The sequence below is a fragment of the Strix uralensis genome, chromosome Z, assembly GCF_047716275.1.
Source record: "Strix uralensis isolate ZFMK-TIS-50842 chromosome Z, bStrUra1, whole genome shotgun sequence".
NCBI lineage: Eukaryota > Metazoa > Chordata > Aves > Strigiformes > Strigidae > Strix > Strix uralensis.
Window position 1 is genome coordinate 67,497,231 of NC_134012.1, and position 23,274 is coordinate 67,520,504.

The 23,274-nt window shown below is 39.5% G+C and overlaps 1 protein-coding gene across 5 annotated transcripts in view; it reads left to right on the forward strand.

Annotated features, from left to right (window-relative positions):
• Positions 1-23,274, forward strand: part of SLC44A1 (solute carrier family 44 member 1) — a 76,227-nt gene that overhangs the window by 42,490 nt on the left and 10,463 nt on the right. For 4 of the 5 annotated variants that reach the window (XM_074856800.1, XM_074856801.1, XM_074856803.1 and 1 more), the window contains exons 5-14: positions 4,671-4,764; positions 10,526-10,695; positions 12,538-12,627; positions 14,623-14,750; positions 15,637-15,823; positions 17,964-18,129; positions 19,441-19,597; positions 19,838-19,921; positions 20,977-21,114; positions 22,861-23,097. In XM_074856800.1, coding sequence (XP_074712901.1) covers positions 4,671-4,764; positions 10,526-10,695; positions 12,538-12,627; positions 14,623-14,750; positions 15,637-15,823; positions 17,964-18,129; positions 19,441-19,597; positions 19,838-19,921; positions 20,977-21,114; positions 22,861-23,097 — 1,451 coding nt within the window. The remainder of the gene's footprint in view (positions 1-4,670; positions 4,765-10,525; positions 10,696-12,537; positions 12,628-14,622; positions 14,751-15,636; positions 15,824-17,963; positions 18,130-19,440; positions 19,598-19,837; positions 19,922-20,976; positions 21,115-22,860; positions 23,098-23,274) is intronic. The other variant, XM_074856805.1, reaches the window with a different exon arrangement.

Consider the following 23,274-nt stretch of genomic DNA (forward strand, 5'->3'; position numbering starts at 1 on the left):
GCAGACCGTTCGCTCATCCAGGCCATGAGCAGCCAGTTTTTCTATGAGAATTCTATGGGGAACTGTGTCGAATGCTTTTCGAAAATCCAGGTAGACAATATCCACATCTTTTCCCTCAGCCAATAGTCGGGTCGTCTTGTCATAGAAGGAGATCAGGTTTGTCAGGCAGGACCTGCCTTTCATAAACCCATGCTGACTAGGCCTGATCCCCTGGTTGTCCATTATATGACTTGTAATGGCACTCAAGATGATCTGCTCCATGACCTTCCCTGGTACCGAGGTCAGACTGACAGGTCTATAGTCTTCCGGATCCTCCTTTCTGCCTCTCTTGTAGATGGGTGTCACATTTGCCACCCTCCAGTCCAGTGGGACCTCCCCAGTTAGCCATGACTTCAGGTAAATCATGGAAAGCGGCTTGGTGAACACATCTGCCAACTCTTTCAGCACCCTTGGGTGTAACCCATCTGGTCCCGCATATTTGTGCACATTCAAGTGCTATAGCAGGTCTCTGACCACCTCCTTTTTAATTGTGCTGACCTCATTCTGCTTCCCCTCCCCATCTCCCAGCTCATGAGGCTGGGTGTCCAGGAACAGCCAGTTCCACTGCTAAAGACTGAGGCAAAGTAGGCGTTGACCACCTCAGCCTTTTCCTCATCCTTAGTTACCATGTTTGCCTCTGCATCCAATAAAGGATGGAGATTTTCCCTAATCCTCCTTTTGCTGTTAACAAACTTATAGAAACATTTTTTATTATCCTTAACAGCTGTAGCCAAGTTGAGCTCTAGGTGCGCTTTGGCTCTCCTAATGCTCTCCCTGCATAGCTTCACTACATCTTTATAGTCTTCATGAGAGACCTGGCCCCTTTTCCAAAGGTCATAGATTCTCCTTTTCTTCTTGAGATCCAGCCAAAGGTCCCTGTTTAGCCAGGCCGGTCTCCTTCCCCGCCTGCTTGTTTTTCAGCACGTGGGAACAGCCTGCTCCTGTGCCTTTAAGACTTTGCTCTTGAAGTATGTCCAGCCTTTCTGGACTCCCATATCCTTCAGGGCAGCCTCCCAAGGGATTTTGTTAATCAGTCTTTTGAGCAGGTCAAAGTCTGCCCTCCGAAAGTCTAAGGTGGCAGTTTTACTAACCCCTCTCTTTGTTTCTCCAAGGAATGAAAACTCAATCATCTCATGATCACTGCACCCTAGACAGCCTCCAACCTTTACTTCCCCCACAAGCTCTTCCCTGTTCACAAGAAGCAGGTCCAGGAGGGCACCTCCCCTGGTCTGCTCACTCACCAGCTGTGTGAGGAAGTTATCCTCCACACATTCCAGGAACCTCCTGGATTGTTTCCTCTCTGCTGTGTTGTGATCCCAGCAGACACCCGGGAGGTTAAAGTCCCCCACAAGAACAATGGCAAGTGACTGCAAGATTTCTCCCAACTGTTCATATAAGGCTTCATCCACCTCACTGCTTTGGCTGGGAGGTCTATAGCAGACTCCCACAGCAAGATCTGCTTTATTGATCCATAACCTAATCCAAACACTCTCAACCCCGTTATCACTATACTTGATTTCTGAGCTCTCATAGCATTCTCTTACGTACAGGGCCACTCCACCACCTCTCCTTCCCCGTCTATCCCTCCTGAAGAGCTTGTAGCCATTAATTGCAGCACTCCAGTAGTGTGAGGCATCCCACCACGTTTCTGTTATAGCTACTATGTCACAGTTCTCATACTGCATCATGGCTTCAAGCTCCCCGTTTGTTGCTCATACTGCGTGCATTGGTATAGATGCACTTGAGATGAGCTAATGAATCCAACACCTTTTTGTGAGTGTTGGCCCCATTTCCTACTAGACCCTTCTCAGGTGCTACCACAGTTTCTTAAGTTTGATTACTCAAGCACATATTTGGCTTGTAAAACTCTCCTACACAGTATTGGAGAAGTTGGAAGTTTTTCAAAATAAAAGAAATGGGAAAAGTAAAAATTTATTCTGCCTAATTATGTAGGACAAATGGACAAATAAATCTCATGGGCATTATTTCATCTGTTGGACTGATAGTTTCTTTAGATGTGGAGTGGTTAATGTCCCTTGTCTTACAAGCTCCATGAAAATATTTTTCTGCTTGTCTGGAAGTCTAAAGAAGCATGTGATACGAGGTAGGCCGCTGAAGGGAAAAGCTCCAAAGAAGCCCCAAGAGCGGTTCCCAGGCGAGAGATGATAATGGCAGCCAGAGTTGTCCACTGCATGACAGGAGGGAACTTGCTGTTGGGTTCCAGAGGGACTGGCAAGGTGTTTCCGGTTTCCTCCACAGCCAGGGGTTTGTTGTGTTATCCTAGTCTACAAGTCCTACTTGTATGGCTTGTGACCTGTGTGCAAATCAGGATCTGGCATTTCCTTTTGCTTGGGTTACATTTGTGATCCAAAGAGAAGGTCTTCAGGTATGCATTTGTGCAGAGAGCCTTTAAACCTCGTTCCCTGGCCATAGCAAATCCTACCCTTTTTCTCTAGACTTCCAGACTGCTAGAACTCACAAGAGAGCATGGGCATCCACAGATCAGCCATGTCCCTTAGGCTTATTTGGGTGCAGAGGGCTCTACATAAGATACTTAAACTGTGGAGCAATAAGGAAAGCAGTAAGGTCTCCCCTCATCCTCCTTTTCTCCAGGCTAAACAACTCCAGTTCCTTCAGCCGCTCCTCCCAGGACTTATTCTCTAGACCCTTCACCAGCTTTGTTGCCCTTCTTTGGAGATGCTCCAACACCTCAATGTCTTTCTTGTAGTGAGGGTCCCAAAACTGAAAATAGTATTTGGGGTGTGGCCTCACCAGTGCGGAGTACAGGGGATATCACTTCCCTAGTCCTGCTGGCCACACTATCTCAGATGCTGTTGGCCTTCTTGGCCACTGGGGCCCACAGCTGGCTCATATACTGTCAGCCATCTTTATAATTTAGCTTTTGGGATATATTCAAAGCAAGATAAAATAAATGTAAATATTTGCAGTTTTCTTTTTCCTTCTGTTTTTAAGATAAACATGTGACTTTATTGCTGCTCATCCATCAAATTCTGGAGTTGCTTGTAAATGCACTTGATGCAGAAGTTTTCATATCTATAAGAATAGATTTAAAAATTTTGCAGCAGCATAGAATGTATTGTCCAAAAAGAATAATAATTACTTTTACATACCGTGTTTACAACTACAATGTAAGGAAGGTAGTTTCTGTCTGATGTCTGTTTATCTGATGCCATTTTCCACATGAGCAAGTAGAGGCATAAGGATTCATATAAACAGCATAATTGAAAATGGAGTTCAGATGTTTTACCTGATAACCTTCTCTTTGCAGGAAATCTAAGTTTCTTCAATGGTGTATTTGGTGTTTTGGACCTGCCCCCAAAAAACTAATTGGTAGAAGTGGTATTTAAGTAGTGTTCCAGAGACTGCATGGGATAGCCTGCTTAGGTGCTCTCTGTCTTCTCTTTCAGTCTGTAAATAGAAGATGTTTCTTCATAGAGGTAGCAGTGTGGCAATGGCAAGATTTCTGCAAATCGTATTCTACAATTTCTGCAAATAATACTTCTGTTTGGTGTCATGCAGGCCAAGATAAGGCTGTTTGTCAAAAGCCTCGGTTTAATATGGGTAAAAATCTGTATGTATTATCCAGATCCAGTTTGTAGAACTGTCTGCTACAAAGTACTACTGGAGAGACTTTCATAATGGAAAGAACTGAATAGTTAAAGGGATGATCAAAGTGTCCTTCATTTATTATGTAGGGAAAAAAGAACGCTAAAGGGTATGTATCCAGAGCCCTTGCACTGGGGAGTAAGCAATCTGTTGACCAACAAACCTGGGAAGAAACTCACTTTTCGATAAGCAGTTTATACTGTTGGAGGGTTTCTTAACTCTTCCTGCAGTTTCTGAGAGACTGCTACTCCAATCTGATTTTGCAGTTGCTGTATTCCTAGAAGTACTGGCTCAGATGTTCAGTATCTTGATTATAGACAAATGGAAAAAGATCTGTCTAGGTAATGTACTTCTGTTAGGCAAGTGACAGGTACTACGCAAACCTCAAATTATGTTTGAATTTTGTTGTAGGCAACTTAATCTTTATTGTGCTGTACTGATTTGTTTATGGAGAGAGTTCAGCTTCGTTAGAAGCTTTGGACATCTGATGCAGTGCTTGTGTTATTTTTCAGCCAACTTTCTAACTTCAGCAGTTTGGTTCCTTTGTTCCTGAAGTCTATAAACCACAAAACACAAAAAAAAACCCAACCCGAAAAAAAGTTTAAATGTTTTCTTTCTACAATGAATATTGTCTTATGTAATATTCATGCCCTAAAAATGATCAAGAGAAAACATGGTGGAGTAGCAGGGGAACATGACTTCAAAGTACTTTGTGTCCTTCTCTTTTACACTGCATTGTAAATTAGCCTTTTCCACTCGAATACACAAATGTTGGAAGACCCAAAGCTAGATGGAGAGTGTCATTCTGTTACACTGAAGCCTGTGCTGGGCTTGATTCACTGTTCCATTACAGGAGGAACTGTAGCATAACATTGTGGTAATAACATGAGGAGCTGCAGCATCAGGACCCTATATCAGTTTTAATAACATTTGCAAAGAATAGGAATATTTGATTTTTATTTTTTTTTCCCCACCAGTCTTTTTTTTTCTCTTCTTCTCAACAGGATCCACTCTGTGTAGCTATGAACTACAGCCATCAGAATACACTACAGACCTAAGGGCTGCCAAGTTATGTCCTAAATATCCTGTTCCAGAGAGGTAATACTAACATCTTAACTGATTGGGGGTGGAGGAAGCAGAGATTTGTTTTGCTCATGGCAGTTCTTTAGAAAATATGCAGCACAGATTTATTCTGTATTACAGGTGGATGTTTTAGTGTAATATTGCCAGGTTTTTAAAAGATTGTAAAAGCAACTCTTAAAAACCTCAGACTATCCACGCATGTGTTACTGATGGTATTGAGCTGGTATCTTCAAGTTCTCTTCTACCTCATGTAACTGACACTGTGCTGAGTATCAGCTGGTTTACTGCCTTTCAGCCTATAGCCAGCTGCCTGTCAGCAATGCAGATCAGAGACAACTAAGGAGCACTTTGGATCTTTGGGAGGAAAAGGAATATATTGACACACAGCTCTCTGCAGTGTTAACTTCTTGTACCTTACCTCACCCAGACAGATCTAGCAAATTGCTTTATTTTTTATTCTTTCCGTTCCCAAATGAATAATATAAGTATGGTCAAGTACCAAAAAGAGGGCTGTATTTTATAAACAGATCGATTTGACTTTTATTGTTTAAAATGTTGTATTAGACTGCTTTTTGGGAAGTAGGATAGAAAAGTTTGTAGCTCCAGAAATTTTGCTAGCTGTGCTGGCTGGAACTGTGGAGATGAGCATTGCTGAGAAAAGAAGTGATCTATTTGAAGTGTACACCCTTCTGTCAGTAATTCCACTCAAGAAAAATCCTGTTGTGTTTTCACAAAGTTTAGCTTCTCAAACATATTAAGTAGTGGGTTGTAACTGCAGAGTCTTTTCCTATGCACAGTTTTTTGTTATGATTTTATTAAATGTTATAATTGTGTCAGTTCTGAAAACTCTGATTTTAAGTCTGTGTTGTTTGCAAGGTAGCCTCTCCAATGAATAACATTTTTGAGGTTGTAGTGACAATAAATAGCAGCTGGAATATTAACTTTTTTTACTTTTCGCCACAGCAGATTAATATTCCACACAGCTAACCAGCTGTTATAGCTGTAACAAAAACAAATGAAAATTTCAGTGCCAGCTTGCATACTGAAAAGGCTTGTCAGTCTTAGTTTTTGCCAGAATTACACTGACTTTTCCAACTGTGTGTTCCCATGTCATTCAGTCTGAATGAATATAGCTTAATAAGAAAACAGAAGGATAGAACAGTGTGTCAGAGCTCTAATGACACTATGTAAATTTCTCATGAAAACTATCTCGAGTTATTTTTGAAAAGCTATGGTGTAGGTGGCGTATTCCCCCTTTTTTATTTGATATGAATAAAATGTACAATATGTTTGAATATTTTTGAGATTGAAGTCTGAACTTAATGCCCTAAGACAAAAAAGGCCAATATTGTATCTGTAAACCACTCTGGTTTTATCATTAAATTATTTGAGTAAATTAGTGTAATTTGGAGGAGAAATGGAAACCCGTGGAGACAAACAAATGAAAACCCAACGCCCTGTAGGCTGAGGCATTCAGGGAGAACTTACCTAACACTTCTGTTCTCAGATTTGATCTGTCAGAGGTATGAACTGTCATCTAATTCCCATTAGGTCCATGGGATGGAGGTAGTGTATGCTGTGAGGACTGTCCCTTGATGTTTTCTGTTTGATGACCATGCTTCTTCACACCCTTCAGGTTGAGGCTCCACCTCAATGGACTCTGATCCTTCAGCTTCTAGCCATTATATCCAACTTTGACACAGCAGTGCAGCCTAGCAGTGCAGCAAGACTTAGCTGTTTAAGAGGACCCTGGAGGAAAACGTATCCAACTTTTTCCTGCAGCATTTATTTATCAACCAGCTGTGCTGAACTGTGCCAAGGGGCTGCCCTGCAGAGGTTGTAAAGACCAGCTAGCAGTGACATTCTGACCAGGCTTTCCCCACACAGATTGTTGTATATGCCCAGGTGTAGCAGTGAGAGGAAAAAGCTCTTCTCTGAAATCTAATACTTGAACAGTCAAATGGGTCTCTTAACTTCATTTGAATATTGCTTTAAAAATACAATTTTTAACACCACCATCTGCTGGCTTGAACTTTACTCGCTCTTGTTCATGATTAAGCATCATGTTGTTATTCTCAGAAACATTGTAATTCCATTTCAGTATGTAATATACCAAGTTATAATCAAGAGGCCATATAAAATAGCACAGCTCATGGAGAATAGATCTGTTACTGTATTTTTTATTAAACAAGACACCTTTCCTTGCCTACTCATTCAGTCAGAACCACTGGAACAACAGCAGATCTCAAAAGGTGGATTCTCAGAAGTCCCATTTACTCAAGAAAGCTTGTAGGAACCACTAACCTAATTTTTTTTATTAATTAAAACAAAGTTAGAAATTAATTATTGCACATGAAAACAGGTAAAATGTGTAGTGAAATTGCTATAGTATAAGGGATGTTAGATGAGTAATATAAACTCTGGTACGCAAAAAGCATGTTTTCCTGTTGGGATGTATTTTGGAACAGTATTTTAATCTCATTAGTTCCCCTTTCAAAATGGGTGGTTTTGTATGTGGATACAGGAATGACAGTCCTTTGCCTACTCTAAGCTCAAAACTTGAGCTTTGTTATTGATATTGACAACTTCTAAATTCTCTAGGCTTTCTGCAAATTTGAAGCAGTTAACAATTAAATAAACCTCTCAAATTTCTGTCTTTTCTAGTATTACTGCATATAGTGAACTGCAGTATGCTGCATATTCCGAAACAGGCTATGTTGTAAGAGGCTGAGTGGATACATGGGCAACCTCTTAAATAGGGCAGCCATCATTATGGGTTTAATTTGGTTTCTAACAACTATGACTAATTCACAATTACCTTGCTGGGCTTAACTGCTGTCTTCATCACTACCCAAAAGTAGACCATCACAGAATCATCTAGGTTGGAAAAGACCTTGAAGATCACCTAGTCCAACCATTAACCTCACACTGACCGTTCCCAACTACACCATATCCCTCAGCGCTATGTCAACCCGACTCTTAAACACCTCCAGGGATGGGGACTCCACCACTGCCCTGGGCAGCCCATTCCAACGCCTAACAACCCGTTCTGTAAAGAAATGCTTCCTAATATCCAGTCTAAACCTTCCCTGGTGCAACTTGAGGCCATTACCTCTTGTCCTATCACTTGTTACTTGGTTAAAGAGACTCATCCCCAGCTCTCTGCAACCTCCTTTCAGGTAGTTGTAGAGGGTGATGAGGTCTCCCCTCAGCCTCCTCTTCTCCAGACTAAACAACCCCAGTTCCCTCAGCCGCTCCTCGTACGACATGTGCTCCAGACCCTTCACCAGCTTCGTTGCCCTTCTTTGGACACGCTCGAGTAATTCAATGTCCTTTTTGTAGTGACGGGCCCAAAACCGAACACAGGAATCGAGGTGCGGCCTCACCAGTGCCGAGTACAGGGGTAAGATCACTTCCCTGTCCCTGCTGGCCATGCTATTGCTGATACAAGCCAGGATGCCATTTGCCTTCTTGGCCACCTGGGCACACTGCTGGCTCATGTTCAGCTGGCTGTCAGTCAACACCCCCAGGTCCCTCTCTGACTGGCAGCTCTCCAGCCACTCCTCCCCAAGCCTGTAGCGCTGCTGGGGCTTGTTGTGGCCCAAGTGCAGCACCCGGCATTTGGCCTTATTGAAACTCCTCCAGTTGGCCTGAGCCCATCCCTCCAGCCTGTCCAGGTCTCTCTGCAGAGCCTCCCTACCCTTGAGCCGATCAACACTCCCACCCAACTTGGTGTCACCTGCAAACTTACTGAGGGTGCACTCGATCCCCTCATCTAGATCAACAAGAAAGATGTTAAACAGGAGTGGCCCCAAAACCGAGCCCTGGGGGACACACTCACGACTGGCCGCCAACTGGATTTAACTCCGTTCACCACAACTCTTTGGGCCCGGCCATCCAGCCAGTTTTTTACCCAGCAAAGCGTGCGCTCGTCCAAGCCTCGAGCAGCCAGTTTCAGCAGGAGAATGCTGTGGGAAACGGTGTCAAAGGCCTTACTGAAGTCGAGGTAGACAACATCCACAGCCTTTCTCTCATCCAATCAGCAGGTCGCCCTGTCGTAGAAGGAGATCAGGTTTGTCAAGCAGGACCTGCCTTGCATAAACCCATGCTGACTGGGCCTGATCATCTGGTTGTCCCGCATGTGTTGTGTGATGGTACTCAGGATGAGCTACTCCATCAGCTTCCCAGGCACCGAAGTCAAGCTGACAGGCCTGTAATTTCCCAGATCATCCTTCCGACCCTTCTTATAGATGGGCGTCACATTGGCCAATTTCCAATCTTTTGGGACCTGCCCGGTCAGCCAGGACTGCTGGTAAATGATGGAAAGCGGCTTGGCGAGCACCCCAGCCAGCTCCTTCAGCACCCTTGGGTGTATCCCCTCCAGTCCCATAGACTTGTGTATGTCTACGTGATGAGCATCCCTAAATACATTTACCCACTCAGCACAGTAAGTTTAAAACCACATAATTTACAATTGTCAGTCACTTCAAAGAAAAACCTAGGATCTGCTAAAAAGCCAGGTATGGCAGGTGATCATAATTTCTTCCAAATTCTGTACAGAATAATTACACACAGCATGTTGTCTTTTTTTTCCCCAAAAACAATTCATAGAAAGGATGTGCCTAAGGCAGCTGCTTTACTCACTGCATGCTTAAAATTATGGTTAGAATTTTAGAAATGCATGGGCTTAACAAATAGTTACTGAGTACAGCAAATGGCTCATTTATATGTCGTTACTGAAATGGGGAAACTGCAAAAGATTATGTGCTACAGTCCACTGAAATCTTTTAAGTAAGGAAGATTGGGCAGGGTGAAACAAATACAGAGTTTAGAAGAAGAGACTGACTTAATATGAAATAACATTTCTTTTTAATTGGATCCAATTACAGGAAGGAACATGTAATTCATGGAACTTGTATCTGAAGTGTAATTGGGGAGATTGATCAAAAGATATAATAGGCCACTTTGAGGTCTGACATAGTTTATGAGCAAGAAAAGCAGCTACTTAATGGGAAACACTTGGAAAACAAAAGTACCCACTTTTAAAGTGAACTTTTTGCTCTTGTATCTTCCTCTGATGGTCCTGATAACAGGTTCTGCAGAGCACTCTGCAGAGTTTAATGCATAGCATCAGTATTTTTTGGCAGGATGCTTCCAAACCAGTTCAGGAATAATTAAACAATAGAGGCATCTTTGCATGTTTTGCAAAGAATGTAGTCCATAATTTTGAACAAGTTAATAAAAGTAAACACTGTGATTGTAATCTTTAATACACGGGCAAGTTTAATATGGGGAAAGACTAAGAATAAATACACTGGTTTTGCTTGGCAGCGGTTGTAAGTCTTGTAGCATAAAATGTGTGCTTTCAAGAAGAGTATTGTCATTCTGGGATTTCTTTTGCTGCAAATATGGGCCAATATTCCATTCAAACTTAAGTGAAAACTGCTGGTTTACCACCTGACACTTGAATGAGAGATGTTTAAGTGGTACTAGGAATATGTTTTTTCTGAGCCTTGTCGTTTAAGGGTGGGAGGGTAATAATTTCCTGTTGGATTGTGCACTCCAGCCTCACAGGGTTACTTGTAAGAACTGCATCACTTCCCATTACGATCATCCTCATTCCAGCAGCACTTGTGCATTCAATACATGGTTTCTGGTTATGATGTTATGAGGGTGGAATGGTTGCATCTATTCACCTTTCATTTGTGTGTTGATGTGGCATTTATATTAAGTAGGAGTAATTTTTTTTCTGATTTTTTTTTTCTTGTGTCACCAGTGCACCTATTCCATTCTTCCATCGCTGTGCTCCTGTGAACATTTCCTGCTATGCCAAGTTTGCAGAGGCCCTGATCACCTTTGTCAGTGACAGTAGTGTCTTACACAGGCTGATTAGTGGAGTTATGACCAGCAAAGAGATTATAATGGGACTTTGCTTGTTATCACTAGGTAATTGTTTTTCTCATTACTAGCTATTTCTTAGTATTGCATTAGGAGATTGTTAACACCCTCTAACCACAATATAAGCAAAAAACATGTATGATAGCATGAGCCCTTAGAAAATGGTTCAGAATGCTTTTTTAAAATTTCATTTGACAGATGGATAACTTATTCAGAAGCAATATATATATGCATTCCTGGTTTTTTTCCTCTTCCACTGATTATAAGATAGAGGATGTGTGGCTGTTCATTAGCCAGCATTAGTTTTGGTATAGTTAACAGAGCATCCCCATTCTAATTTTTATTATCATATTCCTCTTTCCCATTTCTAGTATTCATCTTCTGCCAATCCAAGTCCAAATAAACCCTTTCCAGATAAAAAGGACAGTGTGAGAAATACACAACAGCACACTTTTCTAGAATGTAGGGGGTTTATTTTGTTTCATTTAACATACTTGTGCAGGGATATGAGAACTTTCAGAGGGAAAACAAGAAACAGGTGCCCATTTGTTGTATGTTACCTCCTTGTTCCCCATCCCCCAAAATTAAAAACTTCAGGCCTTTGAAAATCTCAGCCTTGTCTGAAGAGTGGCAAATTCCCAGCAATATGGAGGTGCTGAATCGTTTCTGCAGTTGTGAGATGCCTCTGGCCTATAGAGTGACACATTGCACTAGACTGAAGTGCTGTTTTAACAAAGTCTTGTGAATTAAGGTGGAACGTTACTCACCCACATAAATTACTTTCCTAATGAGTCTGTTTTACTCCTACCGGGTATAAAATCTGAAATCCTAAAATGGGAGGCTCCAGATATTAGCCATGTGTCTGAGCAGTGTGTGGTTTAGAAAGAAACACTGCAAAGCTGTACCAGATAAAGAAGTCCTTTGTTTTCAGTCTGCCTTTGTGGTTTGGGAAAAAAAAAAAAAAAAAGTATGCTAGATACCATTTAAAAAAACCCAAAACCTCAAAAGACCATTGAGTATCTTTTCAACTATGACTGGAAAGCTGTTTATTGTTCTATCTTGACACTTGCAGTATTAGATAATGACTGTTAAGAATCTGAAAGCTAGTGCCTGATTAGCAGTGCTACTGTTTAGATAGTGTCAGAAGTTACTACAGAGTTTTACATACAGTTTATTTTAAAAATATTTTTCATACCTTCATAGTTAAACAGAATTTATTTTTAAACAATGGGTCAGATTGTGTGATTCAGAAAGCCAGGTGCCAGTGGCTCTCACGTAACTGCTGTACACAAATATGTATATGCAAAAATATGTGCATGCACTTACATACATACACTCACTAAACCTTAGTTGGCTGGGATTGTAGAAGACTTGTTAATATGAAGTTCCTGAATGGCAGTGGAATGATGTGAACAAAGCTTGTTAAAGAACTCATTTTGAATGTTGAAAATAACAGGTTTTTTACTTTTTACTGGCATTACATTTTGGAATACACAGACATCATATTATCTGCACTTGTTTGACAAGTGTATTTGAGTGCAAATTCTGCTCTGGTCCTCAGGAGGTGTGCCAGACTCGGAGTACTGTCATGTCTTGCTGTCGGTTTTGTCATTGTCTAAATACATCTCTGTCTGTGTGTATTCATTATGTCTTGTATTTAATGTACCATGTAAATGTATTTATGCTCTCTTTGTTTTAATCAACAGTATCAAAGCAGAAGTTGTAGAGGTGCCTAATTTCCTTAACTGTCTGTGCAGTGAGTTTGTAAGCCTCAGAAATCTGTCTAAAATTTCAGTTGGAAGGCAGTTATCTTAGTGCAGTGGGAGAGTAAGGAAGGCTATTTCTACTTGAAATAATTGCTCTGCTTATTTTATTTGTTGTCTTTTGCAGTGTTGTCCATGATTTTGATGGTTATAATCAGGTACATTTCAAGAGTACTTGTCTGGATTTTAACAATTCTTGTCATTCTGGGATCACTTGGTAAGTCTTGTTTGTCTCCCAGTTTCTGAGTGCCCAGTTGTAATCTTTGTGCTGCATGTCCTCAGGCCAGCCACATCCTGAATAGATCTTGGACCATGCATTTCCCTTCAGCTTTCCTTTGAGTCCCTTGCAAGATATATGTCAAAAATGCCACCTTTGTAACTGCAGTCCTCTCCCAGAGAGTACATTGCTCCCTAGAGATTTGCTGCACACCCTGCTTGGCTGGCAAGCTTCCTGTCAGCCTATCTCACTAGAGTCCACATAGGCAATATGGGATATTCCTCACAGTACTAGTAGCACAGCCCTAAATGTTGCCTGCTTCTTAACCTGCCTTCCAAACATGTCAGTGAGGCAGCTAGTCTGGGTGTGTCTGACGGCACACCCACTCGCTGAGTGTGCTCAAGCATGCAGGAATCAAAGAGCAACTATTGTTTATGCAGCCTCAGGGAACACTAAGATGTAGATGTGCCCATAAAACCCTGACATGTTCATCAGCCCCTTCAGTCCTCTGAGTAGCTCTGTAGGTGTATCTAAAACCTGTTCTTGAGGAGAGGAAGCGAAGGTGCTTTTATAGCATTTCTTATCAAATCCTTGTATTTCCATATGACTCAAAAGTCCTGCATGACCTAGGTCATGTATGAAATGCAACCAGCCATGCCGTCTTGGGAATGGCTAGAGATTTTCTCATCCAAAATGATGTAGCTTGCATGAAAACAGCCTTACTTTATCACATTAACTTTTACATTTGTAAAACTAAAGTTTTCTATTATTGATACTCAGTAGCTAAGCTAAAATGTAGGGGCAGATGACTGTAGGGAAGGAACAAAAATAGAATAATCAAATTAGGAAGCACTAGCAATTTAATTCTTGGAATTCAGGACTGCAAGGGATGGGGAAAAATGAGCAGACCATCTGTTTTTTCAGGATCACTTGGGTTTTTTGGTTACTAGTCTTAGGATCCATGACCACAGAAAAGGAAAAAAATAGATTTTTTTTTTCCATTTATACTCTTTGGAAGCTGAGCGATTATGAGTGAAAGAATTGAATGACTTATTGCCATCTGTTGTTATGTTCTAAAAAATTGCATCCATTACACAGACAGAATAAGAACATGTCATTTGTGAGACATACAGCTTGTTCTGTATTCACTGTTTGTTTAGGAGACTCCAAAAGAGCATCCTCCATTTTAGACCTTCAGCAAAGACTTGTGATCTCTAGATAAGCTCATGCATCTGATGCAGAAATAACAAAAGAACAGAGAAGGGTACTCAAAAGTGAAAAAAAAAATGTGTCAGAGGGGAGAGGTTATCTCCCTGAGACACTGGAGTCCTGTATAAGAAAAGTTTACCTTGGAAAGGTAGCTAGAATAGGAGAATGATATTCTGGCCATAAGGCTAGGATTTGTAACAGGGGTTAGAGGACATTACCTCACATTATATTGGCCTCTTGTGCCTTTCACCAATGTTTTTTCCAGTGCCCAAAAGACATTGTCTGATGCAGGTGTAGCTATGTGTCATTAACCTGAGGTGCTGTTTTCAACATCAGAGCTGTTCCTTCTCTTCTTGATTAGTCTTCCCAGGAGCTGTAAACTCCTCCTTTTGTTCTTCTTGTTATTTTGTATCCTAATCCAAAGGTGCCTCTGTTCTTCTATTGCTTGTCTAATGGAAGCTGTTAGGGCTTCCCATGAACTAGTCCTTCCATTCACTTCACTCTAAGACAGAGTCAAAGAGCTGTAAGTCTCTTAAGTGGTCGTAGTGGGGTGAGACTGTGAAAATATTATATCCACTTGAGAAGAGGGCAACAGAGGAGAACTAAGCACTTCTGTCTCTTCAGAAGTTCCTGTTGGGTTAAGCATCAGTGCCCTTGAGTATTCTGTACCAGACTAGACTTAAAAAGAAGAAACTGTTTAGTTTCTTTGGTACTAGGTAGCATGACTGTGTCACATACAATGAGCATGTTTCATTTATCCTTTTTTTTTTTTTCCTCTAAACATAGGTGGTACAGGAGTCCTGTGGTGGCTGTATGCTAAGGGACGAATATCTGCCAGTGCTGTTCAGACTCAAATAGCCAAAGACAATCTTCAGGCTCTCCTGATCTATGCCATTTCAGCTACAGTCTTCACGGTATGCTTTGCTAATGACTATATTACTTTCTTGTTCTGTCTTCCTGGTGGTCTCTATTTTTTTTATTCAGGCAAAAGGTTTATGGTGCACACATTTTTGAAGAGTTTATTTCTACTGCAACCTCTGTTGCAGTGATTTTATCTATTTCTTTATTTATTTATTCCAGGCATTTTTCTCTATTACCTGATTTTGAGTCAGAAGAGAGTTCCTAACCCTGCAGCTACTCTCCTCTACTGTAAAATGTCCATAGGGACTTCCAAGAATAGGTACAATATTGGACTCCCAATCCAGTTTTACTTAGGAGATTTTTCTTAGGTATGTAGTTCAGAGGTACTTAGTGATTTCAGTTTATTTGAAAGTCCTTAGATCATTCTTACTTCTGAAGTCGGTTGTTCCCAAACTTTTTCCATTTAGAGAAGGATCACTGTGAAATACTGATTACTGAAACAAGTTGTCTTCTTTAGGCCTTGCTGTTTGTTTTGGAGTCACTGGCTTTACTACTAAAAATTGACAATGTTTGACAAACTTATATGACAAGACCACCACACCATGCTCAAATGTGAATGTTAAATTGTATTCTTTGTTAAATCTTGCTGATTTCATTGGTATCTAAAACATAATTGAGGATAGCATCTGGTCTGATCTCATCACACTGAGGCTGATGATGATTGCAAATACATAATTATGAGATTGGAATTCGCCATAAGTAGAATTTGAAAAATAATTTATCACCAGAAGAAGCTGATAGAAGTTTTACATTGATCTTGTGAGTTTACAGATAGAGCATGTGTTAAATTTGCTGTGTTTAAATATCCTAGCTGTGCAAAATGATAGCTTGCTTATTTTTCAGTTCTCTAAAACGTGATTTGGAAACTTAACCCTCTAGGTCATCTTGTTCCTGATAATGTTAATTATGCGCAAACGAGTAGCTCTCACCATTGCCTTGTTCCACGTGGCTGGCAAGGTCTTCATTCACCTGCCGCTGCTAGTCTTCCAGCCATTTTGGACATTCTTTGTGCTTATCCTCTTCTGGATATACTGGATCACAGTCCTGCTTTTCCTTGGTACTACAGGTAAGCAGCTATCAGGCTTATTTTAAATAAATTCCACTTCGTTTCTGTATGGTTTCAGGCTGAGTTGGTTAAAAAGCACGTGGGAACCTCTAGAAAAAAACCCAACATATTGTGCTTCTGTTCCTGTCTGCTTCAGTGACTTCAAAACGCTTGTTTCAAGAAAGTTGTTGTGCGTTTGAGTCTGCATTCCCAGTATGTTACTTTCTGCCTTAGGCTGGCTTCTTGATTTGATTGCAAGTTGGCATGTTGCAAACTACAAGACTCTGTTAGTAAGACTGCTATAACAATTTTTCAAGTAATTCCCTCTAATTTTACACAAACAGGTTAAAACCAGCCTAATCTTGCAGCTAATCTTATAAAGTGTTGTATTGTAGCCAGTACTCACACAGATGAAGACGTATTAATGAAGGCGCTCTTGTACACAATTGCTGTCTCCCAAAACGTAAATTATACTGGAAGTAGTTTTCATTTGTTCATAACTTCAGTGTCCAGTATTATTCCATCATTTTCTAGGGTTGTTAGGGAGATTTTTCTGCTGTTTGTACACTGTATTCTGAGAGCAACCAATGTACTCTCCATTTCTGCCTGCAGTGTAGAGTGTAGAAGATGAGAGCGTGGTTTGTGTTCAGGGTCTGACAGGAGCTTCCTAGAGTTAATCAATCCTATAGGTTCAAATCTTAGTTCAGCAGAGAAACCTAGCAACTGCTTTTTAAAATGGGAGGTGTCTGTGTTATTTTGCAGTAAGTTGTAGGCAATGGAGACTATCATTAGTTATTAAAACCTTAGAATTTTGGAATTTCTTATTTACTGATAAGTAGCAGTGTTTCAGGTTACAGAGCTATTGCAGGATAATACAAGGTAAGTATTTTTTATTTCATAGCCTGAATTCTTAGCGAGGGATGGAGGTAGTAGAATTCATGTGTTCTTGTTCTCATTACTGTTGCAGTTTTTAGTTTTCATTACATGCTGTGCTATGTGCAGAAAATATTTGCCTCTGAAAGTGAGTTGAGTCTCAGTCCCATGCTTCACTCTGTGAGTTAAAGACCACAGCACAGGGTTGCAGAATTTAGGCTGATACTATATTTTAATGACAGAATTCTTCAACTGGCCATGATTCAGCAAATACTAATTTATGCTTTTAACTTTATATGCACTCGTTATCTTCACTGATACTAGTTAAACAAAATCTTTGTGTAAATAGGGCCAGATCTTTTCAGTCCAAACCAGGAGAACTGAAAAAGTGTACATTATCTGTGTATGAGAAGAAGCCTACACTTATTAAAAGCTTGTCCACTAAAACCAAAATTATTTCAATAGTTCGATTTATTCATAAGAAAATACTTTTTATGTAAGTGTAAAAACATAGCTAAGTCAAAACAATGGTTTCAAAATTTTGTACATGTGATGTTACTTTCAGTATTTTTCTGAATCTCATCAGCTGTTCATGTAACTTGTAGATGAAACATTTCAATGTGAGTTAACACATTGAAATAGAGCTTATCCTAGGAGAGTTCTGATGTGCTATCGGTCTCAATATATGATATTGCTATTCAGATTAGGTAGTGGGTTTCTGAATGTATAAAATCGTATGTTTAGAATCTCTAAAGCAGCTCCTTATGTCTGTAAATACCTGTAAAGCTACAAATATTGTTGAAATACTTGCACAAAGACTTACCATAAGGAAGACAAAAGCGATTGTTAATGTTGACATCTAGGTGTAAGGAGCTATGAAGTTTAATATTGATTCTCACTGTATGAATAATTTCAACAGACCAGGAGACTGAAATTAAGAACGATTGAAGCAGTCTTCTATTATGTTTAATTATAAGAATTTTTTGCTACTTGATGGTGGTTAGATTTTGAAATTTTCACTGTGTGGCTAAAAATTAGAAGAAGTGTTGCAGGAGTTTGAGTATGCTCAGAATTTTGGTTTTAGTGCTTTTTCAGTAGCCATTATCCTGATTGTCTCAAAAGCTGTATCTTTCCTATCAACAGTTTTCCTAAACATGACATTTAGAACTATTAGTAGAAGCTAGAGGGGTTCTGCTGTAGACAGTTATGAACTGCTAATACCATATGCTTCCTTCTTTCTGAGTTGATGTTAAGCACCATTTCCTTTTTTACCCTCATTTATTTCTAGGTAGTCCTGTCCCAAATGAAGAAGGATTTGTTGAATTTCAGATGGTAGGTCCTTTGAAATACATGTGGTGGTACCATGCAGTGGGACTTATCTGGATCAGCGAGTTTATCCTAGCTTGTCAGCAGATGACAGTAGCAGGGGCTGTTGTGACATACTATTTTACAAGGTAAGAACAACTTAGCTCTACTAGAAGTGGAATTAGCAGAAGTAATGGGGGACAGAGCTTTTTGGGAGAATAAGTGCTTCCATTGTGAAAGCTGGAGAGCAGTTGAATTGTATTGACTCTTTTAAAATCATATCAAGTCCTAAAATAATCTGGTTTGCTGTTTATTGTTATGGAGGTATACCAAAGGGCCTTCACACAGATAATAAACTTGAATAAACTTTAATTTGTAACCAAATCCAAACAGCCGAAACCAACAAGACGACAGGGGTAACCAAAACAGTGCTCCGATAACATTTAATAAACTGTAGGTTCTGGGTACCAGTTGGGGAAGTTATTACTACACAATGACACAGAAGAACGATGACTCCAAAGTGTGCACATACTCACTCACTGTGCCCTTTAAATTATTTACAGTGCTTCATTAATCTTTCTTACACAAGATTACTTAGGGTCTTGTTAGAGTCATCATTTACATACACATTCTGACAAGACTCTACTTTTTTATCTTTTTTGAATGAAACTCACATGAAAGTAGCTTTCTGCCAAGCTGGGGAGGTATTTTATGTTTGGAATGTTAGCACTTATTCCTTTAAGATGCTTATTATTATGCTCATATTTCTAATAAAGAAGAAAAGTCATTCTTCAAATGTTGAATAGAACTGTTCTTTGAGAGAGAAGTAGAAGTGGCTTCCTTGGTAGGAAATACAAATAAAAACTTGCAGAGGGAATTGCCTCAAAACTGTGAAAGTGAGTATTCATCTGACAGATTAAAAATATTCTAGCCATGTTGCAATAAAATAGCTTGTTTTAAGGCTTAATACTTGGTTCCTTGAGCATATAATAGCTAAATCAGAAATGCAAAACATCTGAGAAGAATTTACCTAATAAATAAAAATAGTAATATCCTCGCCAAAGTCTCCACAAAGACCTCCAACAGAACAAGAAAGAAGGAGAAGGCAAGTTTATCAGTAGTTCAAAAAATATTAGCTAATATGAAAAAATATTAGCATTGTTTCTAATGCTTTTAGGAAGGTTTTGAATTTTATAGAAACTGCTAGTTGGCAATAGGGGTAATGCAGCCAACTGCTAGGAAGACTACCCTTAAGTCATTCCTTATCCTATTCCTATTACTGCATTAGAGCCAAAACTGTAACTTGCACAGACTGTCAGTGTGGAGAGAACAATATACCCTGCAAGCTAATATAAGAATAATACACTTCTTTCGCATGTTATTTTATTGAGAATTTGTAGCACTTTTAGATGATATTACATACATACTGATCATTCTATTCTTTTTCTGTTTTTCAACAGGGAGAAAAGGAATTTGCCATTTACTCCTATTCTGGCATCTGTTAATCGCCTTGTTTGTTACCACCTAGGAACAGTAGCAAAGGGGTCTTTCATTATCACACTAGTGAAGATACCACGAATGATTCTTATGTATATTCATACACAACTCAAAGGAAAAGTAAGATAAATATTCTGTTTTGTTACTGAAATTCATGGCCTGATGTGTTTACAGCTAATTTAATCTGATAGGAGACTGGAAGTCTTGTTTTGGAATACTGGGTCTTTAAAGGAGGGTGGGACTGAGAGGGGCTGCTTAAGTTACCAAGCTGAGTATCAGTTAGTGAAACACAAAGGAATGTTGTTTTCTTAAGATCTGTTGTTTTTACTCTTTGTTTTCCCACATTTTGTGCTTTCCTAGGAAAATGCTTGTGCTCGCTGTATGCTTAAAGCCTGCATCTGCTGCCTTTGGTGTCTAGAAAAGTGCCTGACGTACTTAAATCAGGTAATATTTTCAATATTCAAGTTTTACATAAGGGCTGATGATATAGATATATATATATTTTCCCAGAATGCAGTCTGAGGCAGACACATAATGTATTATACTTTGGAACTGAATTTGAATGACAGTACTTCAGTCTTGTCTCCATTACTGAAATTACACTGCAAATCACTCCATTAGTCATTGTTTACATTGCAAAGGTGAAAAACACCCAGTATTCATCTTTGTGGATATGGTATCTCAACTTTCTTGTTTAGTGGTTGAAGATGTTCCCCCTTATGTCCACTCTGTCAAACTACATCTGAGTTTCAGAATATGTTTGCTATGAAAAGAGAACAGAGCTTTTCTAGGTGTAATATTTAAGGTTCACACAATTGAAAAACTGTATATAACATCAAATTGTCATCATCGTCTATGAAGTGGAAAAAGAGTTGCAAGTTGCGACACACTAGCTGGGCAGACCCCTTTGTAAAAGAGGTTTTATTGGTCTGTGGTTGCATCTCTGTTAAGTACATCTATAAATATCTCTAATATCTTTTCGACTGTTGTTCATTCTGTTGTGAAAATTGTGGAAATACAGAAAATAAAATCAGAAGAAAGCAGGTAAAAAACCCCAGTATAATCCTTAAAAATTGTCCTGGCTAACCTTGAATGCACTGTAGTTGAAGTATCTAGAAATTATCTTGGTGGTCTTGTATGACTCTCTTTAATATTTCCAGAAGATTTTTTCTAAGTACTTAATTGCTGTAGTTGTGCCACTGCTTAACTCCTCCTGCAGACAAATTGCAAATTCTGTTTAATTAGTTTTTTGGAATAAACTTGTTAATGCATAAATGATGAGCAAGGGAGGAGAAGAATAGTAATTCTCTACCTTGTATAGTCTTCTGTCAGCTGGTACATACTCCTTGATTCAACAATTCTCAAGGGAATCTTTGTTCATTAGCATCATATGACTTATGTGACTTATTCAGGAGTCATATCTTCCTCCTTTCCTCTCCCCTCCTCCATCTGAAATACCTGATCATTCCATGAATAAATCTTCAATCTCCTTTTCCCAGAATGCATATACAGCCACAGCTATCAACAGCACTAACTTCTGCACCTCAGCAAAGGATGCCTTTGTTATTCTAGTGGAAAATGCTTTGCGAGTGGCTGCCATAAACACAGTTGGGGATTTTATGCTGTTTCTAGGAAAGGTATGTCTGCATACAGTTTATATGTATACAGTTGTTACCGGACTTACATAGTAGCAAGCTTTCCTTAGCAATGGCTTGCACCCCAAATACAAAATGCATTAAAATTCCTGTTTCTCAGCATGCACTTTATCACTTCATGCACTTTATCACTGCATCATGTCAGGACAGGACTGTCCAGGGTAGGGAGGATAAACAAATGATCTACTTATGTTAAGTAACAGTGATTAGAAAGGAGTAGCTGAAGATGACACCTTTTGCATTAATTTATTTTCAGGGAGTCAAGAGAAAAGCTATTATAAATTCTAAGTTTTTGATTGGTTTTGTGGTTAAAACCTAGAATTGTAAGGAATGGAAGCATTTCTTCTAAATTCTGTTTAGTAAGGGCTCTGCAGGTTTATGTTGAAAATTGACACATTATTGATCACCATTTATGACAAAATTGGATTGGAAGGTAGTACAGAAGCCTGCTGTGAGGAACTGCCAGCTTAAGCAACTGAGTTACCTCTACTCTGAGAATTAAAAGGAGACTAGAATAATAGTTGCTGTCAGTCAGCTTTTTGGGCCTCCAACTGATGGAGATATACTTTATGAAAACTTAATCCAGTGAATTATTCTTATCCTTTGAATTATTTTGTGCCATTATTTACTAAAACAATGAATACCAATCCACTTAAAATGACCAGTGCCTAAGCATTCAAACACTAGTTAGACTGAACTGTCTTCCTTATTGCATTCCTCTACTTCTATTAAGTGGTCTGAACTTTTAATCCTGTAATTAGGTCAATAAGATGTGAGAAGAAATAAACACATAATGAAGATATAGGTGCTTGGGAGACCATGAAATTACATAACATGGTTTTATGGAGGAGTCTGAAAGGTGTTAGGAAACATTTCCCTGAAAAGATGTGTTTCAAATTATTGGAGAAATGCACAGGTGACAGAAATGTTAAAACAAACAGTGCAGCATATAAAAAATAGTATCAGCTAAAACAGTGCTAGGCTGTGAGCCCATCTCCTCTACCAGTCCCACCTGGTATTTTCATAATACAGTAAAGCTGACCTATTTTACAATTTTGTGTTTAGCTGCAGTTCATAATAATAAGTTCAGAAATGTTCAAAATGCTGAGTGGGCACAACAGTTGTTTCAGTCCTTTTGTTATTCCCGAAGACCAAACCCGGTACCCAGTGAAGTATCTGTTAGGGCCTCACACATAGTGTAGTTCCGTGGAGACTGTTACATGAAGTGCCTCACATGAATTCTGATTAATTTTCCCTGTACAGAGATAAAACAAGCTTGGAAGTTGTTTCCACCGGCAAAATGAAAAAACATAACCATCCTCTTAAGATCTACCTTCTTTCCCCCGCAACCAAAAATCAATTGTATGTTAGTTGATTGGTAGCATCAGGTTCTAGGGTTTTTATAATTGACAGGATAGGGTTTTTTTACAGGAATAATCTATGACAGCAGGATATAAATGTAATTTGCTCTGAAAAATACCTTTTGTATAGAAGGATGTGTTTGAAACTTCTGATTTACATGTGCTGGACCAATGGATAAAATGTCATGTACGCCTAGGGATGTGGGGAATCCAGGAGGTAAAGATGTCATTACCAGTAGCATCTGTAACCTCTACTTCTAGCTCTGGCAGAGCAAGAAGCACATAGGTTAAAAAAAACAAATCAAACCAAACCAAAAATATAAAAAAGGCTTCTGCCATTAGAGTTGTTTACTGTTTTCTTCTTCAGGTACTGATTGTCTGCAGTACAGGTTTGGCTGGGATTATGTTGCTGAATTACCAACGAGATTACACCATCTGGGTGCTGCCACTCATCATTGTCTGCCTCTTTGCATTCCTGGTTGCTCACTGCTTCCTTTCCATTTATGAAATGGTTGTTGATGTCCTTTTCTTATGTTTTGCCATCGATACAAAATACAATGATGGGAGCCCTGGGAGGGAATTCTACATGGATAAAGTTCTCATGGTAAGTTTCCCCTTGCTCTCTAAGTCTAAGGATATGGTTCCATATAACGGGTATTTTGACAGTGGAATGAACTCACTAGCTGAGTTTAATACAGTCATTTTTTTACCTGGGTTACCTCATTGTCTTGTTTATGGCTTGATCAGCAAACTGTGTGATATGATGAGCATCAGATAAGTA